The sequence below is a fragment of the Sus scrofa genome, chromosome 5 (assembly GCF_000003025.6).
Source record: "Sus scrofa isolate TJ Tabasco breed Duroc chromosome 5, Sscrofa11.1, whole genome shotgun sequence".
Classification (NCBI taxonomy): domain Eukaryota; kingdom Metazoa; phylum Chordata; class Mammalia; order Artiodactyla; family Suidae; genus Sus; species Sus scrofa.
This window is the reverse complement of record NC_010447.5, coordinates 8241256-8262444: the sequence shown is the minus strand read 5'-3', so window position 1 is coordinate 8262444 and position 21189 is coordinate 8241256. Positions and strand designations below refer to the sequence as shown.

Sequence of the window (21189 nt, the reverse complement as noted above, 5' to 3'; positions counted from 1 at the left end):
CCTTCTGAGCCACCAGGGAACACCATTGCCCATTTCTTAATTGGATTATTCACTTTCTTATTGTTGGTTTTAAGAGTTCTTTGTATATTTTGGGTGACAGTCCTTTATCAAATATGTCTTTTGCAAATATATTCTGCCATGTTGTGGCTTTTCTCGTTCTCTTGATTAACTTGATTTCAAATTGGAAATTTTCATACGAACTTTTGATGTATTTTATCTTTAAAAAAAAAAAAAAACCCAGGAGTTCCCATCATGGCTCAGAGGAAACGAATCTGACTAGGATCCATGAGGATGCAGTGGGTCCTGGCCTCACTCTTTGGGTTAAGGATCCAGCGTCACCATGAACTATGATGTAAGTCACAGACATGGCTCAGATCCTGCCTTGCTGTGGCTGTGAGGTAGGTTGTCAGCTGCAGCTCCAGTTGGACCCCTAGCCTGGGAACCTCCATATCCACAGTGTAGCCCTCAAAAGACAAAACAACAGCAACAACAACAACAACCGAAACCAAAAACACTACCAGCTACATTATTCCACTGAAAAGGCCTAGAAACAATGATCAACCTAATAGTATGTAACCCTAGTGCCCAAATTATGGTCTCAAAATACCAATTCTCACGAAAGGAAGCAGGATTCTTTGGATTGCTGATCCAGCCCTGCAGCAGAAATTATACAAAATAAAGCTAAACCTAAAATTTCTGTTATACCATATTTGATGACCAAGGAAGTCATCAAAGACTATGACAAGGTCACATCAAAAGGGCCCGAGAGCATACAATGAAGAGACTCCCTTTAGCCAGTGATGAGGCAATTTGAATACCAATAAAAACGTTAACTGAAATATTTATGAATTCATAGTGATACTTCATAAAAGCTTATTGGTTACCATTTGTAGATCCCAGTACCAATTTATAAGAGTTACAGAGCAACATGCTAAAATATCAGCATGGAGGTCCAGCAAGAAAAGTGCAAACTATGGGGAACTCTACAGGACAAATACCCTAAATTCTTCAACAAACAAGTTGCAAAGGAAAAATTCACATCGAAGTTTCCATCATGGCTCAGTGGTTAATGAGCCCGACTCGTATCCATGAGGCGTCAGGTTCGATCCCTGGCCTCGCTCAGTGAGTTAGGGATCCAGCATTGCTGTGAGCTGTGGTATAGGTTGCAGACAAGGCTCGGATCTGATGTTGCCATAGCTGTGGTGTAGGCCGATGACTACAGCTCCCATTGGACGCCTAGTCTGGGAACCTCCGTATGCCGCAGGTGCAGCCCTAAAGCAAAAAAAAAAAAAAAAAAAGAGAAAAAAGAAGTCACATCAAAGCAAACAAACTGACAAAATCTTGTATGACATTTATGGGACAATTAGAAATTTGAATACTCACTGGTTTCTTGCTGGTATTAGAATTACTATTAATGTTTTTAAGTGTAACAGTGGTATTGTGAATTTTTAAGTTTTTATATATTAGGGATAAATACTGATGTGTTTATGCATGAAATAGATAGATTTGGACTGAAACTAATTCAGAGGCAGGGAGACAGATTTGGGTTGGAGACAGATGAAACAGTGTTGTCTGGGAGTTAATAATTATTTAGGCTGAGGATGAGCACATGAAGGTTCATTTTATTATTCTGCCTACTTTTCTGTTTAAAATTTTTATAAGAAATTTTGTTTTAAATCTCCCCTAAGAATTCATGACCATAAGGTGGCCCATGTGTGGATGTGGGACGTGAATTCATACTATCTGTGTAGCATGAAAAACTCAGGCTAATTTACTTAAAATTGTTCTTGGGTTGGTAGTGCGTCCAGGAACTTTGCAGCACAGCATAGCTATTCTCAGGAGAAAAAAAAAAAAAAAAAAAAGAATTCTGAGGATTCAAAGAAGTCCCACAAATAAAATTCCACAGAACAGAAGCCTGTGATGAAAAATCACAAAACACTTAGGAAACAAGCCACAATGAATGAGTCAGCAGAAACAACAAAAATCATCTGATTTGAGGAATTCTCTTGTGGTACACTGGGTTAAGGATCCACCGTTGTTACTGCAGTGGCTTGGGTCGCTCATGTGATGCGGGTTTGTGCCCTGGCCTGGCCTGGGAACTTCCATGTGCCCTGGTGCAGCCAAAAAAAAAAAAAAAAAAAGGTTTAGCTAGATAACTGAGACTATCAGTTGAAAGTCCCACATGTCAAGGCCAGGTTTGGTTGAAAGTCCCATACATTGAGCATGGGTTTTTCGTTTGCTGTGTGTCACTGTAGAGCTATCGGACTAGATGTTTTAAAAAATATTAACAACCAGATATATTTGAAAAAGAACCATTTCAAACATGAAGAACCTGATTATTTAATTTAGTAGTTAATTGACAAGTTAAATAGCAGTTTAGATACATGAAGAGATAATTAATGAACTAGAAGGGAGAGCTAAAGAAATTGCCCTCAGGAAACTCAAAAAGACAAAGAGAAAATAGAAAGATTAAGGCATGTACTGTAAACCAGCTATAATGGAAAAAAATAAAAATCATAAAAAGAAAGATTAAAGCATGTGAAAGAATGAGGTCTAGCATAACGTCTAGTCAGAGTTCTGGAAAGAGGTAGTAGGAAAATCGAGGGCGAGGCAGTATTCGAAGAGATAATGACTGAGACTTTTCCAAATCGATGAAAGACGTGAATCCTCTGAATTAGGAAGTTCAAGCAGGATAAAGAAAGAGGCATCCCCTCGGCACACTGGCAAATATAAGAGAGAAAGAAAACTATTCCCAGACCACAGACCCATAGCTGACTTCTCATTAGCCACAGTGGAAGCCACGAGACAGAATGCTCTTGTCACCGTGGCTGAAAGAAAAACAGTTATCTTTCAAGAATGATAACAAAATCAGAACACTTTGAAATGAAGACCATTTGATGATGAAAGGAGGACAATCATGCTTTTGACCTTTTACTTACAACAAGCAGTTAAGAGCTTGAGCTCCAGAGTCAGCCTGAGTTCCCTGCCGTTGACTATGCTATTTAACTTCTCTGCTTCATTTCCCTTCGCTAGGAAATGGGTGGCCCTAATACACTTTGTGGGGTGTTTTAAATAAGTTATTACATCGGAAGCAATGTGACTGGCCCATAGGAGGCATTCAGTAAATGTGTAGGTGATAGTACCATGTTTTATCGAATTTAACATACCATCAGTTATAAGACATGCCATTAGTTTATACTCCTCTAAGAAAGTATACTGCCAATTAATTGCAAGATATAAGATGGCATTAATTGTAAAGCTCTATGGATTTCAGAGACATTAACGTGTAAAGAAAAAAAATGCATCTCAGAATTGATGAGAGGAATATAGTTTTCCACTCTGTTCCCTAAGTGATTAGCTGGATATTCCAAAATCATTCCTTGAATAATTCATCTTTTCCTCACTGATTTGAAGGGTGCTTTTGATCGCAATTTCCCATATATGGTGTGTTTCTTTTCTCCTTGACTGCCTAGAGCCCTAGCTGTGGAATCAGCAAGATTAATACATTGGAAGAGGACTAGTGGGAAGGGAGATGGAAACGAAGCAATGAGGAAGGTTGTAATATCAGAAACAATGACCCTTGGGAGAGTAGTTTTGGAGAAGTCTTCTTTTTGGATGGGTTGGGTTGGAGATTGGAGGGACATGGTGGTAGAAATTCTTAATCAGGTTTCCAAATTCTTCATCTTGGCTCATTTCTTCCTCTCTGCTGCTTTCCAAACCACCAATTCTCACATCTTAGCCTGCATCAGAATCACCTGGAGGGCTCCTTAAAAACACAGATTGGTGGAGTTCCTGTTGTGGCTCAGCAGTAACGAACCCAACGGGTATCTATGAGGATGCGGGTTCTATCCCTGGCCTCGCTCAGTGGATTAACGATCCAGTGGTGCCGTGAGCTGTGGTGTGGGTTATAAATGCGGCTCGGATCTTGCGTTGCCGTGGCTGTGCTGTAGGCCAGCAGCTACAGCTCTGATTCGACCCCTAGCCTGGGAACCTCCATATGCTGTGGGTGCAGCCCTAAAAGACAAAAACAAAGCAAAAACACACAACAGATTGCTGGCCCTGCTGCTAGAATTTCTAATTCAAGTAGGTCTGGGGAAAGCCTGAGAGTTTCCCTTCCTCTCCAGTTCCCAGGTGATGCCAATGATGCTGGTCTGGGGACAAAACTTTGAGAACAGCTGCTCGAGACCAAGTCCTCTTCATTTCTATCTAGATTATTCCAATGGCCTCTAGTTTGGCTTCTTTTCCCAGTTTTCCTGTCCTTTTAACAATCCCTGACACAAATTAGGATTATAGTGGTGAGAGTAGAAGTAGAGAGAAAGGAATAAACCTCAAAGACTTTGCAGGAGTTCCCGTTGTGGCGCAGTGGTTAATGAATCCGAGTAGGAACCATGATGTTGCGGGTTCGATCCCTGGCCTTGCTCAGTGGGTTAAGGATCCAGCATTGCCATGAGCTGTGGTGTAGGTCAAAGATGCGGCATGGATCCCGCGTTGCTGTGGCTGTGGTGTAGGCCAGCGGCTGCAGCTCTGATTGGACCCCTAGCCTGGGCACCTCCATATGCCGCAGGAGCGGCTCAAGAAAAAGGCAAAAAGACCAAAAAAAAAAAAAAAAAGACTTTCAGAAGGAATTAATGGCCTCTGGAGACTGAGGGGATGTGATAGACAAAAGAGCAGGAAGCGAAAGAGGCATTTTCTAAACATTGCCACCACATTTACTCTTTCGAAAACACTTCTTTCATCTTGTTATTTCCCTATTCAGGAGTCTGGAGTGCGATAAATCTAAAATGATATTTATTTGAATAAAATACAACTGACAGTTGACACCCAACCAGTGTGGTTTCTCCTGTTGTGTCTAAGTCAGATCTCATTTTGACAAATGACTCTGTAAGGAGATCTCTGCCTTACCCAATACTGTCAAGCCCATGCCAGTGACCTACTTGAAGCAGTATCCAATTTAACAATGCCAGTTCAGCAAAGTAATTTGGATACATTTTAGGACTTGTATAATTTAATCTGAACACATTTGTATAAAGAACTGTCGATTTCCAAGGGTTAGTTTATACCCAATTTAGGAATATGTTTATTATACCTATATCATTATTCTCTTATGTCATTATACACTGTGTTTTCATATTTACCTTTCTCTTATGCTTGCTATTTGGCCGTAAAAAGGAGGAGGGGAAGTTATGCCTCATATTTATATTTGCTGTTATAAATGCAGATGAGGCCAGAGTGTATGTTTGTACAGGTGGGGATGAAATAAACAAATGACAGTGAAAGCCTGTGTATCAAGTTCATTTGTTGCTCCTGGATTGGAAAATAAGTGTAGAGATGGCACTTGGCGTTTTTAAGTCATTTGGTATATGACATAAATTTTAATTTTTTTTTTTTTTTAGTTTTTATAAGCTAATTTTTCGGAGTTCCTGTCGTGGTACAGTGGTTAACGAATCCAACTAGGAACCATGAGGTTGCGGATTCAATCCCTGGCCTTGCTCAGTGGGTTAAGGATCCGGCATTACCGTGAGCTGTGGTGTAGGTCGCAGACTCGGCTCGGATCCTGTGTTGCTGTGGCTCTGGCGTAGGCCGGTGGCTACAGCTCCGACTCGACCCCTAGCCTGGGAACCTCCATATGCCATGGGAGCAGCCCAAGAAATGGCAAAAAGACCAAAAAACTAAAACTAATTTTTCTTGTTGGGCTTTATGTTTATGTTATTTGGTCCCATGTGTGGGCGAGATTTTAAAGATGTAGGGATTACAGCTAGCTGTAAAAGAATGCCAAATATTTGTGTTTTAAAAAAACAGCTTTATTGAGGCATAATTTACATCCCATAAATTCACCCATTTTAGGTATAAAATCAAAACATTTTTCATAGACTTACACAGCTGTGGCGTCATCGTCACCACTCGATTTTAGAACATTTCCATCAGCCCAGAGAGACCCTTCATGCCCATTTGCTGTCATTCCTTAATTCCTTGTGCTAACTCCCATCCCTTAGCAACCACACTTTGTCTCCATAGATTTGCCTTTGGTGAATGTTTTATTTAAATGGACTCATAAGGCATGTAGCCTTCACTGGCTTCTTTCACCGCCATGTTTTTGAGGTTCACCCGGGTGGTGTAGCAGGTATCAGTAGTTCATTGCTTTTTCGTGCTGAGTCGTTTTCCACTAGGTGGATAACGCACTGTTCATTCTCCAGCTGCTGTACGTTTGGATTGTGGCCATTTGGGGCTATTATGAATAATGCTCCTGCGAGCATTCACTACCCACATTTTTTTTTTTTTGTCATTTTCTTGGGCCGCTCCCTTGGCATATGGAGGTTCCCAGGCTAGGGGGTCGAATCGGAGCTGTAGCCGCCGGCCTACACCACAGCCACAGTGACGCTGGATCCATGCCGAATCTTTGACCTACATCACAGCTCACGGCAATGCTGGATCCTTAACCCACTGAGCAAGGGCAGGGATTGAACCCGCAACCTCATGGTTCCTACTCGGATTCGTTAACCACTGCGCCACGACGGGAACTCCCCACATTTTTTGACAGTACATAAATCATTAACCAAATGAGAAAATTGGAAAATTTCATTGTGAAATATTTTAACCCAAAAATAAAAATCTTATCTAAGACTGTGTCAGATTGCATTTTTAGTGTTATTATTAATTCCTTGTTACCCCTTAAATTCCCTTCCAGACTTGCTGTTCAACAGTAATTCTCTTGTTTCATTAAAGCAATAAAACGTCACCTAGTAGAGCTTGTCACTTAAAAAATATTTTCAAAAAAATAAATAAATAAAAAGGAATTCCCATCGTGGCTCAGTGGTTAATGAACCCAACTAGTATCCATGAGGACGTGGGTTTGATCCCTGGCCTTGCTCAGTGGGTTAAGGATCCAGCATTGCTGTGAGCTGTGGTGTAGGCCAGCGGCTACAGCTCTGATTAGACCCCTAGCCTGGGAACCACCATGTGCCACAGGTGCGGCCCTAAAATGACAAAAAAAATTTTTTTTTCATAGTCATTATCATTTAGGCCTCATAATAGCCTCACAGCAGGTAAATAGGACAAATATTATTACTTGTCTTTCATTTGTTGCTACCAGAGGGAGTTTCCACCCATATTTGGAGGTAGCTGCTGTAGAAATCTCATCAAGACAATGCTTCCAGTTTGTAGTGTACGCACAGGCTAGGGCAACACCAAAGGACTACTCTTACATGTGACATAGATCCGTGTTTGTAATCTTTGTAGCTTATTCATTCCACAGATATTCACTGAGCATCTCCTACATATCAGACACTGGGCTAGATGTTGAGGACTGAGAGGTAAAAGATTTAGTTCCTGCTCTCAAGGAGGTAGCCGCCCGTAAGGGCTCCATACAAGAAAATAAACTGTAATACTGAGTCACGGGAACCCAAGGGAAGAGCGTCTTAATCTGGAGGGGCTTTGGGGGATGGGGAGGAGGTTATCAGAGTGTATAGATAGTAATAATAGCCAATAATAGTAGCTAGGTAATAGTAATAGCTAATAAGTAGTGTTTATTCTCTCCCAGGCATGTTCGAAACACTTTATATGTATTTACTCGTGTAATCATCACAGCAACCTGGTGAGGCAGGTAGTATTCTTACTCTTTTTGTTGTTGTTGTTGGTTTTTAGGGCTGCACCTGTGGCATATGGAAGTTCGAAGGCTAGGAGCTATAGCTGCTGGCCTACACCACAGCCACAGCAACACAGGATCTGAGCTATATCTGAGACCTACACCACAGCTCACGGCAATGCTGGATCCCTAACCCATGAGCAAGGCCAGGGATCAAACCCGCATCCTCATGGATACTAGTTGGGTTTGTAACCCATGGGGCCACAACGGGAACTCCCCTTACCCTTTTTTACAGATTGAGGAAGCTACAAAACTAAGGTTGGTAACTTGGGCAAGGTCACATGCCCAGGACATGGCAGATCTGGAATTTGAACCAGGCAGTGTGGCTCTAGAAGGCAGTGTGGCATCTGTGTCTCCTGAAAAGGTTTCTCACAGAAGGTAACAGCCAGGCGGTATCTTGCATGACAGTTTGTACTTAGTGTGGCAGAATGGTGGTTGAGTTTGGTCTTCATGGTTTTCTAGACAAAGAAATAGCATGAGTAAAGGTAGAGAAAGCAGAGAGTGCTTCAGAACAAGTGTGGCAAATTCCTGGTACTACTTGTGAAAAAAGGTGGCTGATAGAAAGATAGGGCTGGATGGTGAAGGGCTAGGATGCTGGCTGAGGAATTTGGATTCTGTGATCTGATTGTGAAAGTTATACCAAAGATACCACTTTTTCCTTTGTTTTTATTTTTGTTTTGCTTTCATGCTTTTTTTTTTAATGACGAAATATATCACACAGCCAGAAAAGTGCGTAAAATACAAGTGTAAAACTTAATTATTTTAGGGAGTTCCCAGGTGGCACGGTGGGTTATGTTTGTGAGATCCATCCATGTTGCTGTGTGTGGCTGTTGTTTCTTCAACTTCATCACTGCATGGTATTTCATTTTATGAATATGCCAGAACGTATTTACCCATTCTACTATTGAGAATATTTGGGTTGTTCCCAGTTGAGAGCTATTATGTGTAGTGTTACTCTGAATATTTTTGTATGTCTTTTGGTGCCCACGTGCATGAATTCTTTGGGGTGTATATACCTGGGAGTAGAATTGCTGGATCATGAAGTATGGCTGTCTTTAACTTTAAAAAAAATATATTTTTATGATAGTTCATTTACAGTGTTCTGTCAATTACTGCTCTACAGCACAGCAACCCAGTTACACATGTGTATACGTTCTTTTACTCATAATATCTTCCATCATGTTCCATCACAAGTGATTGTGTATAGCTCCCCATGCTATACAGCAGGACCTCATTGCTCATCTACTCAAAAAGCAATAGTTTGCATCTGCTAACCCCAAACTCCCGGTCCATCCAACTCCCCTCCCCCTCGGCAGCCATACGTCTGTTCTAAATGTCCATGAGTTTGTTTCTCTTCTTTTTTTTTTTTTTGTCTTTTTAGGGCCACACCCACAGCATATGGAGGTTTCCAGGCTAGAGGTTGAATCAGAGCTGAAGCTGCTGACCTACGCCACAGCCACAGCAATGCCAGAGCCAAGCTGCATCTGTGACCTACACCACAGCTCACAGCAATGCTAGATCCTTAACCCACTGAGCGAGGCCAGGGATCGAACCTATGTCCTCATGGATGCTAGTCAGATTCATTTCTGCTGAGCCACAATGGGAACTCCTGTTTCTCTTCTTTAGAAAGGTTTGTTTGTGCCATATATTAGATTCCACATGTAAGTGATATCATTAGGTATTTATTTTTCTCTTTCTGACTTATTTCACTTAGTATGAGAATCTCTAGTTCCATCCATGTTGCTGCAACTGGCATTATTTTGTTCTTTTTATGGCTCAGTAATATTCCATTGTGTATATTTACCATATCTTCTTTATCCATTGATCTATTTGTGGACATTTAGGTTGTTTCCATGTCTCGGCTATTATGAATAGTGCTGCAGTGGAACAGGGGCGCATGTATCTTTTTGAATGAAAGTTTTTTCCAGAGATATGCCCAGGAGTGGGATTGCTGGGTCATATGGTAGTTCTATATTTAGTTTTCTGAGATACCTCCATACTGTTTTCCATAGTGGTTGTATGTCTGTCTTTTACTTTAGGGGAATAATGCCAAACTGTATTCCAAAGTGGGTATAACGGTTTTCATTCACACAGGTAGTACATGAGTTGTCCTGGTGTTCCAAGTCCTTGGCCACACTCGTTATTATCAGACGTTAAAATTTTTAGTCATTCTGGTATATAATGTTCTATTCTTAGGATTTTCTTTTTTCTTTTCCATTATGGTTTACTTACTATTTTTCTCACTTACTATTAAGGCTAGACACCTTTTCCTAAGTTTATTGGCCATTTAGATAATGTAGTTTGATGCTGTGCCTCATCTAGCCTCTTGCCCACTTTCCTGTTGTAATCTTTTTTTTTCCTTGTAGACGTCTCTATTATTTTGAAAACGAGCCCTTTATTGGTTTTCTATGACCTCCTTTTTCATTTTCCTGAGGTAGTCTTTTGGTGAACAAAAATAGGATTTTAGTATTATTATATTTATCCGTTTTTGGTAAGCAGTGCTTTTTGTGTCCTGTTAAAGAGGTCCTTCCCTATGCCTAGCTAATGGAAACATTATCCCACATTATTTTCCAGAAGCTTTATTATTTATCTTTCACATTTGGGTATATAGTTCACCTGGAATTGATTTTCGTGTATGTTAATTCTTAGTTAACTTGCTAGTACTCCTCTGCCTTCAAGATATTTTTTATATTTTGTCCACATTTTGGGGCTGTCCTTAGCAGGATAGGATGGTTAGTCCGAATTACTTAGTTTACCATTCCCAGAAGCAGAAATCTCTTTTAAAGTTTTAGTTTCACTTTGACTTCAGAATGTCCTGTTCTCTTCTGTAAAGGGGTCTTAATAAATATGTTTACTAAAAAAAAAAAAATTGAAAAGACTGAAAAACTGTATAGATTCATGATTGCTTTTATTTTTATACTATTTTTTATTTAAAAAACTGAAAAAAGAAGCTTCTGTTTAGTCCATGCTTCTCTCAGCTTTAAAATACTGTCAGATAGCTTAAAGCTTGCTACCTAAAATGAACAACTGTATTTGTTGCAGGATCATTTTAGAACGTTATTTTTTTTTAATTTATAAGTTTACTGTGATTATACATTATCGAACATGGATGCTAAAACAGTTTAACCATGGTAATGGACAGCCCCTCCGCCTTTCTCCATCTGTCTGCATATTTAACCTCATTTTTGGCTAGAGAGGGACTGTATGCCAACCGCCATCTAGAATGCTTTTAGTTTGTGCCACAAAATATGAAGCAAATGTTTTCAGTTCATGGCAACTAGATCCCTGACACGATGCTCCAGGAACTGTTTTTACACTGCTCCGGATGCACAGGAACGGCCTGCAGAAACCAGCTACGTGGCTGATGTTGAGTGTGCTTTTTAAGGCAGCCAGATCAAGACATGTCTGGAGAATTCGAGACCGTGGCAGTGAGATGATCTTGCAATTAGCAAACAGCCTGGGGAATCCATAGCAAGGCAGCTTCTCGGGAGCCATTTACAGCTTCTAGGCAGAGAGCAGTGTAGATGCCAGAGAGGAAAGCCTGACAGGCCTCCAGGGAGTGTTGCCGGGCAGCGGGGCCTCTCCCCCCCTCCCCACAGTCCCAGACGGCCCCCTGCAGCCTGAGGGAGGGGCTTCCGGCCCCCCCTGCCCTGCCTTTTCTGCCTCTGAGGTCCACCATGGAGGTGAGCCTGGTTGTGGCCAAGATTCTAGGCGTGTTTTGTACTTGAAAGTTAGGGCTCTGGAGCCCCACACTTCCTTCCTGCCCAGCCCTGGCTTATATCATCTTCTTTCCCTTTTGAAATGAATGATTCCCCAAAGCATGGCCTGCGGTTCCCTCCCTACCCCTCATCCATACCCTCTCAGGGGGTCCCTGAAATCACAACTGTTTCATAGCACTAAGAGAACATATGCCTTTTCAACTCTTTCCCTTCCTGCGGGTTCACTCCCTGGCTTCGCTCAGTGGGTTAAGGATCTGGTGTTGCCGTGAGCTGTGGTGTAGGTCGAAGATGCGGCTCAGATCTGGTGTTGCTCTGGCTGTGGTGTAGGCCGGCAGCTACAGCTCCAAATCGACCCCTAGCCTGGGAACCTTCATATGCCGAGGGTGTGACCTTAAAAAGACAAACAGATTAAATAAATAAATGAAGCCAAGATAAATAAATAAATAAACTCTTTCCCTCCCAGGGGTGTACAGAGAGAGTTTTCCAGAGGCAGCATGACATGTGATACTGCCAAAGACGGAATGCCAGAGCAGAGACTAGGATACAGCTGTTGTCTGATGTTTGCAAAACATTGCAGATATTTGCAAAAATGTGAAAGTGGTGCTTTTCTCAAATTTTTTATCCTTTAAAATATTCTAAATTAAATGTTAACACGTAATCATTTATCGTATGTTTAAATTTTTACGAATAAGTGTTTTAGATTTTTCATACTTTTAATGTTTAATGCAGTAAATACTGATAATTACAACCCACATAAACAAAAGCTTTTGGGAGTCCTCAATAATTTTTAAGAATGTAAAGGGATCCTGAGACTACAAAGTTTGAGAATCACTGCTTTAAATCCTGTCAGTTCCAGCTAGAATCTTAATTTCTGAAGGCTTCCCAGATTGTCCAGCCTACTCTTCTCTCTGCATCCTCAAAACTTCTGTGCCACACAGCTTAGTGCTTAGTTTTTGTGGAATTGCTTTGTGTGCTAGTTTTCTTCTCCTTATCAACAGTGTAAGACCTCTAAGGACAGGGATTGTGAGAGTTTTTTGAGATGTCCATGATGTATATGACTGAGCATAGCATAAATAGTTAATGGTTATTCATGTTATTATCTTCAATATCAATATTAAAATTTCCCTTCCTCATGGGTTTAATGGAGAATCAACACACATTTGAAATTTTGTGAACAACCTTAATAGAAATCGCTATTTGATTTTTTTAAAACGACATAAAATTAATATACAATAGTGGAAAAGAATAAAGGCTTTGTGATCCTAGGTCGTCAATAAATTGGGTACAAAAGCCAAGCGTGTTAATTTGTTTAAATTCTTGTGTGGCCAACAATTGCAGTAAAACCTGGCCAGAGGCCGTTGTTCTGAAAACGCCAAGCAAAGTCCTGGGTGTTTCGTAAGCATTTGGAAAAGGGAACGCTGGTTGTGTTGAATCTGCTGTTCCTGTAGCTGGCAGTCACTATTCCCCACCCTCCCTCCCCCACTGCCAAGTGACATGCAGTTTGTGTGGCGCCTCAGAAGGTAACTTGACTTTCTGAAGCCCTTTCTGGTGAAGAATGGACACGTTGTCCTGGATTAAGCTAGAAGGCATATAGTTCCTTTAACGAAATTGAATTAGTAGTTGACGGTGGGGCATATCCCTTTTGCTTCATCCCTGCTTCAGACAGAGCTTGTTTTTATTAGACAACCCCCCCCCCCCGACTTACAAGACGTAAGAATAAATTTAACACCTTTATGCCAGGGTCCTGCTTTCAGTCCCAAAGTGTCTTCACAGCTTCTCCCTGGAAGTCTGTGGATCCATGTAAGTGGCACACTGCCCTGAGAGCCTTGTGTAACTTCACCGTGGTGTGTCTAGAACCCAGAGCATGATACCTGGCAGGGGGCTCATTCCCTGAGTGAATGAATGAGTGGAATCTGTACTAATGGCCCTGAATATACTGTTATAACTGACAAGCAGCATCCGTATTTGAGTAAACTGAGAGTATTGTATTCAGTTAACTTTATTTTCCCCTCCAAATGTATGTTTTTATTTCATAAGAGTTTATCGGGGAGTTCCCATTGTGGTTCAGCTGTAACAAATCCAGCTGGTATCCATGAGGATGTGGGTTTGATCCCTGGCTTTGCTCATTGGGTTCAGGATCCGATGTTGCCGTGAGCTGTGGTGTAGGTCACAGATGTGGCTCAGATCTAGCGTTGCTGTGACTGTGGCGTAGGCTGGCAGCTGCAGCTCTGATTCGACCCCTAGCCTGGGAACCTCCCTATGCCATGGATGCGGCCCTAAAAAGACCAAAAAAAAAAAAAAAAAAAAAAAAGGTGATATAGTGATAAAAAGACAGCTCCTGCCCTCAGAAAGCTTATAACCTAGTAGGACATACAACAGAAACAAGCCTGGTGGAAATTTGTACCAAGTATAGTTGCTAACTCAGAGAAAGGACCCAGCCAGAGCACTGGTAGCGAAAGAGGAATCACAACAGACTTCTCAGGAAGAAAGGTTTCCCTTTTCTTGCCTCTTGAAGTTTGAGAAGAAATTGCCCCTTGTGAGTGGGTGGGAGTCCAGGTGGAAGCAGCGCAGACCAAGGCACCGGCACAGGCAACCAGGTGGTGCCGAAGGGAAGCTGAAAGCAGTGTGGCTTCGTGAGAGGACTCTGGGACTGGACAGGTACTTGTGTACCACGCAGTGGGAACTGGATTTCACCTTGAAGATGGGTGAGACACTGCAAAGGCACTTCATAAAGGACATTCTCACGGCAGTGGGCGTGGGGTGGGTCTTGAGGATAAGAAAACCAATTAAAAACCAGTTGGAATCAATCTGGTGAGAAGCTGCCAGAACTGGGGCAGTAATGGTAGGAATAGGGAAGAAAGTACCTGTTGGAATACTTGGGGATTGGAACTGACAGAGCTTGATGAGAGGAAGATGCTGATGATGGTTCCAGATTTTTCTTTGAGTGGGATGCTAGTGTTCCCAAGTGAGGCGGAAGGAGAAGAACACAGTTTGGGGGAGGATTATTTTAAGTTTTTGTTACGTTGCATCTTAAAGGACCCGTTGAACATGAGGTAGAGAAATGTGTTGACATTAGGAAATTGTATAGGTGACTTTGAAGATTGTAGGAAAGGTCATCACTAGAGAGGGCTCGGGAGCCATCAAGATATAAGTAGCAGTTAAATCTATGGGAGAGGATAACAAGATGAGTTTTTTTTTTTTTTTTTTTTGTCTTTTCTAGGGCTGCACCCACGGCATATGGAGGTTCCCAGGCTAGGGGTCGAATCGGAGCTGTAGCTGCCGGCCTTTGCCATAGCCACGCCAGATCCAAGCTGCATCTGCGACCTACCCCACAACTCATGTCCATGCCAGATCCTTAACCCACTGAGCCACTGAGTGGGGCCAGGGATCGAACCCGCAACCTCATGGTTCGTAGTCGATTCATTAACCACTGAGCCACAACGGTAACGCCAAGATGAGTTTATAATGAAAAGAGGGAGGGGAGAGTGGACTCCTGAGGAGCATGTGAGTTATGAAAGGACAAGTAGGGAAAGACTGTGCAGCCAAAGAGACTGGACAGACGTGGTCTGAGAGATATTGTAAAAGTAATGCCATCAGCCCCTTCAGTGGGGTAAAGGGCTAAACACGTTCCATGCCAATTCAAGTATCGGGACTCCTTGAAGCCAGGAGTTGAGTTTGGTTTTGTCTCCCAATCCTCCACGTACAGAAGCAGCAACCCCTCTCCCAGCAGCACGCTGCCGGTGGTGGGAACCTGAAAATCAACAGTATTGACAAAGGCCTTGGGATGGCTGCAAACCCAGGGAGACAGAGGGACCCAGACACAGCCAAGGGGCCCTAAGACAAGGTGCCCCTGGCCTGGTGATGGGATCTGCAGTATCCTTAACATCAGGATAGGAAAGGCGCTCCCAAATGACAAGCGTTCCAGGCCATTCTGGTTTTCAAATGCCAAAGAGAAGTTAAAACAAAAAACTCAATGATATCCATTGTATTTGACAACCAGAAGTGATGGGGAAAGAAGTAACATTTTGATGATTAACAAGGGCTTGAGAGAGAAGGGCATTGAGACCACAAATAGAACTTTTTTTTAAGAACTTGACTGGGAGAAGGGAGGGCACAAAAGCTGGAGGAGATTTTAGGATTAGAGGGGATGTTTTTAGGAATAGGTAGGCTTGAACACTTTTATAGAATTCCTGAAGTGTTGAACTGAAGTGGAAGTGACATGAAACTGTACAGGTAGCATTTCTGGATCTTGGAACAAAAGCACCTCTTGTGTGTTGGTGTCTAAATAAACCCATCCACCTGGAGCAGAACCACCTCCACCTGTGCTCCTTAAGCTTTGGACTTCATTATGGGTGTCAATTAAATAGGTCTCCTTTTGCCCACTGGGGCTGGGTGCCCCACTTGCAGAGCTAGACACATGGTACCGTCCCGTCTGCCCCACGTCTCCTGGTCTGTGCTCGCCTCCTGGGAAGACCTTCCCGGCCTCTGCTGGTGTTTCGCTCCACCCTCACATCTGCTGCTTTACTTAAGACATCTCTTCCGGACGTCTTGCTTGAAGTTAGGCCAGTTGCCAGCATTGCAGGCAGTAGGAGTTTTCAGTGGTATTTGTGATTCAATTAAAAGTTTACCATGTATTCTTAATAGTCTGCATCTGAAGAATTATGCTAGTTATCAAGGGTGGGGAAGGAGAGAACAATGCTCAAGGGCTTTATCTATATTGCGCTTTTTTTTGGGTCTTTTTAGAGCTGCACCTGCGGCTTATGGAAGTTCCCAGGCTAGGGGTCCAGTCGAAGCTGCAGCTGCTGTCCTGTGCCACAGCTACCAGATCTGAGCCTTGTCTGTGACCTACACCACAGCTCATGGCAACACTGGATCCTTAACCCACTGAGTGAGGCCAGGGATTGAACCTTGCGTTCTCATGGATACTAACCAGGTTCGTTTCCACTGAGCCACAACAGGAACTCCAGCTTGCATTTTTTGAAATGAGAATTAAAGTTAAATTTAGAAGAATCATGCTAAATAATAAAATTGAAAATTAACTCATCATATCAGAGGTGTTATTAGTAAAATAGTTTATTAAATATGTATTTCTTTCAACTTGCCATATTCTCTGTGAAAAATTCAGTTCTAATTACATCCTGTGAATTTAGTTACGTACTTGGCTGTGGAAGAACTCTTGAAGTCTCCTTGAAGCTTCGCAGGGCCTGGGAGTTGACTTAGTCCAAGAGCCACTGAACCTTCTCAGCGTCTGTGTGACTTTCAAGACGAGCCTAGTTGCTCTGCCAGAGACTAGAGGAAACTGAAGCACTCTGGATAGGTTACTGCTGTGGCTGTACCTGATTGGGTGGAAGGATTAACGGTGTAGCTCTGAGCATTTCAGAATGATGTTTGGAAGGAATCTGCCATCACTCCTACCTGAGAAGGAAAACAGTGCTCTATATAACTTCAACCAGACACTCTTAAATATTTTTTTAGCATTAAATTTTGTGCTTGTCTTGAATACGAGTGCATCCGATACAGAGGTTCATAGCCCTGCAGAGAAAGTCATGAAGCTGTTCTGTAAAAATTGGTTTCCAGAGGACTTGGAAAACTGCCCAGTTTCCCCCGCCTGCCTCTCCTCTGCTTTAATTCCTTTTCCCTCCCTGGACCCCAGCAAGCGTCTGGGACCAACTGCCGAGCAGGCGAAGGACAGAGCTGGCCACGGTGTCCTAAGCCTGTCTGTTAGCAAGATATGTAATAACGGGCTGCTTTAAGTTGTTGGTACACAATTTAGACTAGAGATAAGCCTAGAGAAGAATGTTTAGCCTGGGCAGAAACTAATCTGAATAGAGAACTGAAAACTAGTCCGTCTTATCGTGATGGTCTGCAGTTGACAAAAGGTTAAAGAATCCCGTCTTTCTCAGAGATGCTGAGCGTCACACGTAACCACATCATTTACATCCTCTGTGAGGGCCAGACCCATCCTGGAAGTTGCAGCTACGCTTCTTCAGCTCTGCCCAGTGCCGCTTAATGGGGAAGTGTCCACACTGCAGTACTGGGTTACGGGGATCACGTCAAGATTCAGCTCAGCTTATGTTTATGAAACTCATCCCTGATACCAGATTCAAAGATAATGTAAGACCCACAAAGTCCTTGTGGTCAAGGAGTTCTGTCGCATGAATAAAACAGACCCATGGATGTTACCAATGGTATATGGTGTATCTCAGAGGAGGCACACTTAGTGCAGCCAAGAAGGGTACAGAAAACTTTTGGGGGGTAACCCCTGAGGCAGACCCTAAAAGAGGAGTAGAAGGATTAGGCAAAAGGCCCTCAGAGACAATAGTGCCCGTCCTGTGAGCCAGGAAACCAGGTGCAGCCCATGTGACTAGAATGTGAAGTGATGATGGGACCAGAGAGATGCTGAGTTTTACCCTTGCGGTAATGGGTAGTTATGGATTGAATTTTGGCAGTGATGTACTCAAAGTTCAGATTTGCTTTTTAGAAAGGAAGATTGCCGGGACAACAGGGTATATCATAGGAGATAAAGGCAATAATTAAAATGTTACTACTATCCCAGCACCATTCCAGCAGAGATGTATTCATTCAAAAACTGTTTTAAAAAATAAGCTAAGGGAGTTCCCGTCGTGGCGCAGTGGTTAGCGAATCCGACTAGGAACCATGAGGTTGCGGGTTCGGTCCCTGCGCTTGCTCAGTGGGTTAAGGATTCGGCGTTGCCGTGAGCTGTGGTGTAGGTTGCAGACGCGGCTCGGATCCCGCATTGCTGTGGCTCTGGCATAGGCCTGTGGCTACAGCTCCGATTAGACCCCTAGCCTGGGAACCTCCATATGCCGCAGGAGCGGCCCAAGAAATGGCAAAAAAAAAGACAAAAAAAAAAAAAGCTAAGGTGGAGGTATAACAGATAAGATGGCTGCAAGATGCTTTCAGGATGCACTAAAACACCACTTCAAACGTTGTGACATAATGTAGGACTGAAGCTCTCCTTTATAATCCATAGCCGTGGAGAATGGAATGTGCTTTCTTGGACAGAAACATTAAGTTGATTGTGAAACTAGGGGGCCAACTTCCAAATAGTGACAGGCTTTCTGACAGCAGTGCGGATGCTGATCACAGATAAAATTTCTGCCGAGTTTGTCCAGCATTGTTTTGAATACATTCACACACACAGAGGTCCAACCTTGAGCAGAATTTCCTTCTAGCCTTTGTTTCTGCCATTGTAAAATGAGAGGACTGGCTTGGGATCTCTAAATGTGTAATAGTAAATGGCTGTCGTTTCATGTATATTCATATATCTGCATATTCATATATATGAGTATATATTTCATATGTTTATAAAGAGAAAGGTACTATACTATGAAATTAAATTTTTACTCTTATTTATTAGCAACTTGCTATCATCTGATATGATTTTGAAGAGGGCATTTAATTGGAAATGGATTGGGGGGTAACAAGAATAGGCCTAGGAATACTAGCTAAGAGACCTCTACGACAAAGAAATGATGACAGTAGTTAGGAGTTTCCTGGTGGCTCAGTGGGTTAAGGATCTGGCCTTGTCCCTACTGTAGCTCAGGTCACTGCTGTGGCACATGTTCATTTCCTGACCCAGGAACCTCCGCATGCCTCAGGCACAGCCAAAAAAAAAAAGTGATTATGAGACATCTTCATGTCAAATGGAGAAGTTGGAAAGACAATTTGGTATTTTCCTGGTCGAACAAATAAGGTTAAACAAATAATAAAGGTTTGATGTTGGTTTTAATGTTTCTTCAGAAAGTATTTTAATTCACATTCCCTTATTTATTTATTTATTTAAGGGCCACACCTGTGGTATATGGAATTTACCAGGCTTGGGGTTCCAATCAGAGCTACAGGTGCAGGCCACAGCCACAACAATGCCAGATCTGAGCCTCGTCTGTGACCTACACCACAGCTCACCGCAACACCGGATCCTTAACCCACTGAGCAAGGCCAGGGATCAAACCTGCATCCTCATGGGTACAAGTCAGGTTTGTAATTCACTGAGCCACAACAGGAACTCTGTTTCACTTTCTTTTAAAATTTATTTAATATTTGGCTATGCCCACAGCATGTGGAAGTTCCCGGGCCAGGGACTGATCCCAAGCCACAGCAATGACAGCGCTGGATCCCTAACCCGCTGTTCCACCGGGAAACTCTGTCAGTTCACATTCTTGATAACCACTCACCTTTACTGAGCATCTGGCTGGTGCCCTGCCCTGTGCTAAGTGTTTTGCACATATTTCATTTAAACTTCCAAAGAACCCTGTGAGAAACATGCTGTTCGTGTTCCCAGTGTTGAATGAGGAGGCTGAGGCCTGACAGGTCATGCCGCTGACCCAAGGGGCAAGAGCTGGTAGGTGGAGAAGCCTGGATTTGTACGAGGCTGCCTGCGTTCAGAAGCTGGGCTCTGCTGCTTACCATGGCGTCTTCCACGAATATGAAGTTCACGGTGGTTTTCTTCTCTTTACAGGGTTTTGGTTTTTGCACTGAATGTAGTCTAGACTCATTGTCACGGGCTTGTGTTGCCCCAGGATACTGTCAAAGGTAAGTTTTTAAAATCTGTATCCATCGTGTATTGACAATGAAATGGGAGAGTCTTTATCTTCAAAAGAACAAGAGTACACTTTGATGTTACTGCCGCTTTCCTGAGTTCTTACAGAGGGTGTTTCACACACCAGCCCTTTGCATCTCTACCTCACCAGTTCCCTTTAAAAAGCACCTGTACTTAGACCGACACTGCCATTTGGTGCCTCATCCTTTTATAAAGCTAGAATTTGTTATTAGATACAGCAATTTCACAGTGACACGTGAGCGTATTTTAGCTTCTCTGCTTCTGGCCCCTGCCTGCCGCAGCCTGGAGTCCACAGCACTGCTGGAATCAGCTTCTAAACCATAGATTTGCTCGCGTTGCTCCTTTGCTCAAACAGCTTTCGTGGCTCCCAGTTGCTGCAGAAGTCAGGCTTGAGAACCCCTCCAAAACCTAAATCCAGTCAACGTGTCTGGTTTTTTTAGTAAACCCCTGTCCGTAAACCTTACCAACCATTTTCTATTTCTACAACTAGATGTATAATTAGTTTTTACAACTTTGTGCCTTGGTGGATGCTTTTCTCTTTGCTTAGATTTTGGAAGAGGGGAGAAGAATGCAGTTACTTTATTCTTCCATCTTGAGTCTTTCCTATTGGCCTCTTCTCCCAGTCTCTTTTGGCAGAATTTCTTTTTCATCTGTGTTCCAGCAGGGCCTGTTATTATTGTAGCAATAAAGCATTCATTATTTTACGTTAGAGTTATTTATCTGTATCTATCTCCTTTACGAATCTTTAAACACTTTGAGACTGCGTGGAAAGGAGCCGTTTTGTTTTTTTAAGTGCCTCTTGGCTGCTCCTGGACACCTTGCTGAGTGCTATACATATATTATTTAACGTAATCTTTGCAACACCTCCTCCTAACCAGCTTTATGGGTGAAAACAATGAAGATTAGAAAGTTAAATCACTTGCACCAGATTACACAGCTAATAAACCAAAAATAATGATTCTGCTCTTTCAAAGCTAAAGCTCATTCTCCCTCACCACACTCGTCCAGCACCATCTGGCATGTGAGGGGGACCCCGTAAATATTTGTTCAATGGATGCCTATTGCAATTTAAATAAAAGATTTGAGTTGATCAGTTCAGTCATTTTTACAAAGAAATTTATTGAATACTAAATAGAAGATACATAGTTTTAGGTAACCTATGAATGTGGAGATTAGTGAGATCTAGTGTCTGCTATCAAAGGGTTGATAATCTACTAAGAGAAGCATCTATGCAAGTGAATACA

The 21189-nt window shown here is 42.5% G+C and overlaps 1 protein-coding gene across 3 annotated transcripts in view; it reads left to right on the top strand.

The window, feature by feature from the left end:
- Positions 1-21189, top strand: part of TNRC6B (trinucleotide repeat containing 6B) — a 259378-nt gene that overhangs the window by 49367 nt on the left and 188822 nt on the right. For all 3 annotated transcript variants that reach the window (XM_021092847.1, XM_021092845.1, XM_021092843.1), the window contains exon 2: positions 19844-19917. In XM_021092847.1, coding sequence (XP_020948506.1) covers positions 19844-19917 — 74 coding nt within the window. The remainder of the gene's footprint in view (positions 1-19843; positions 19918-21189) is intronic.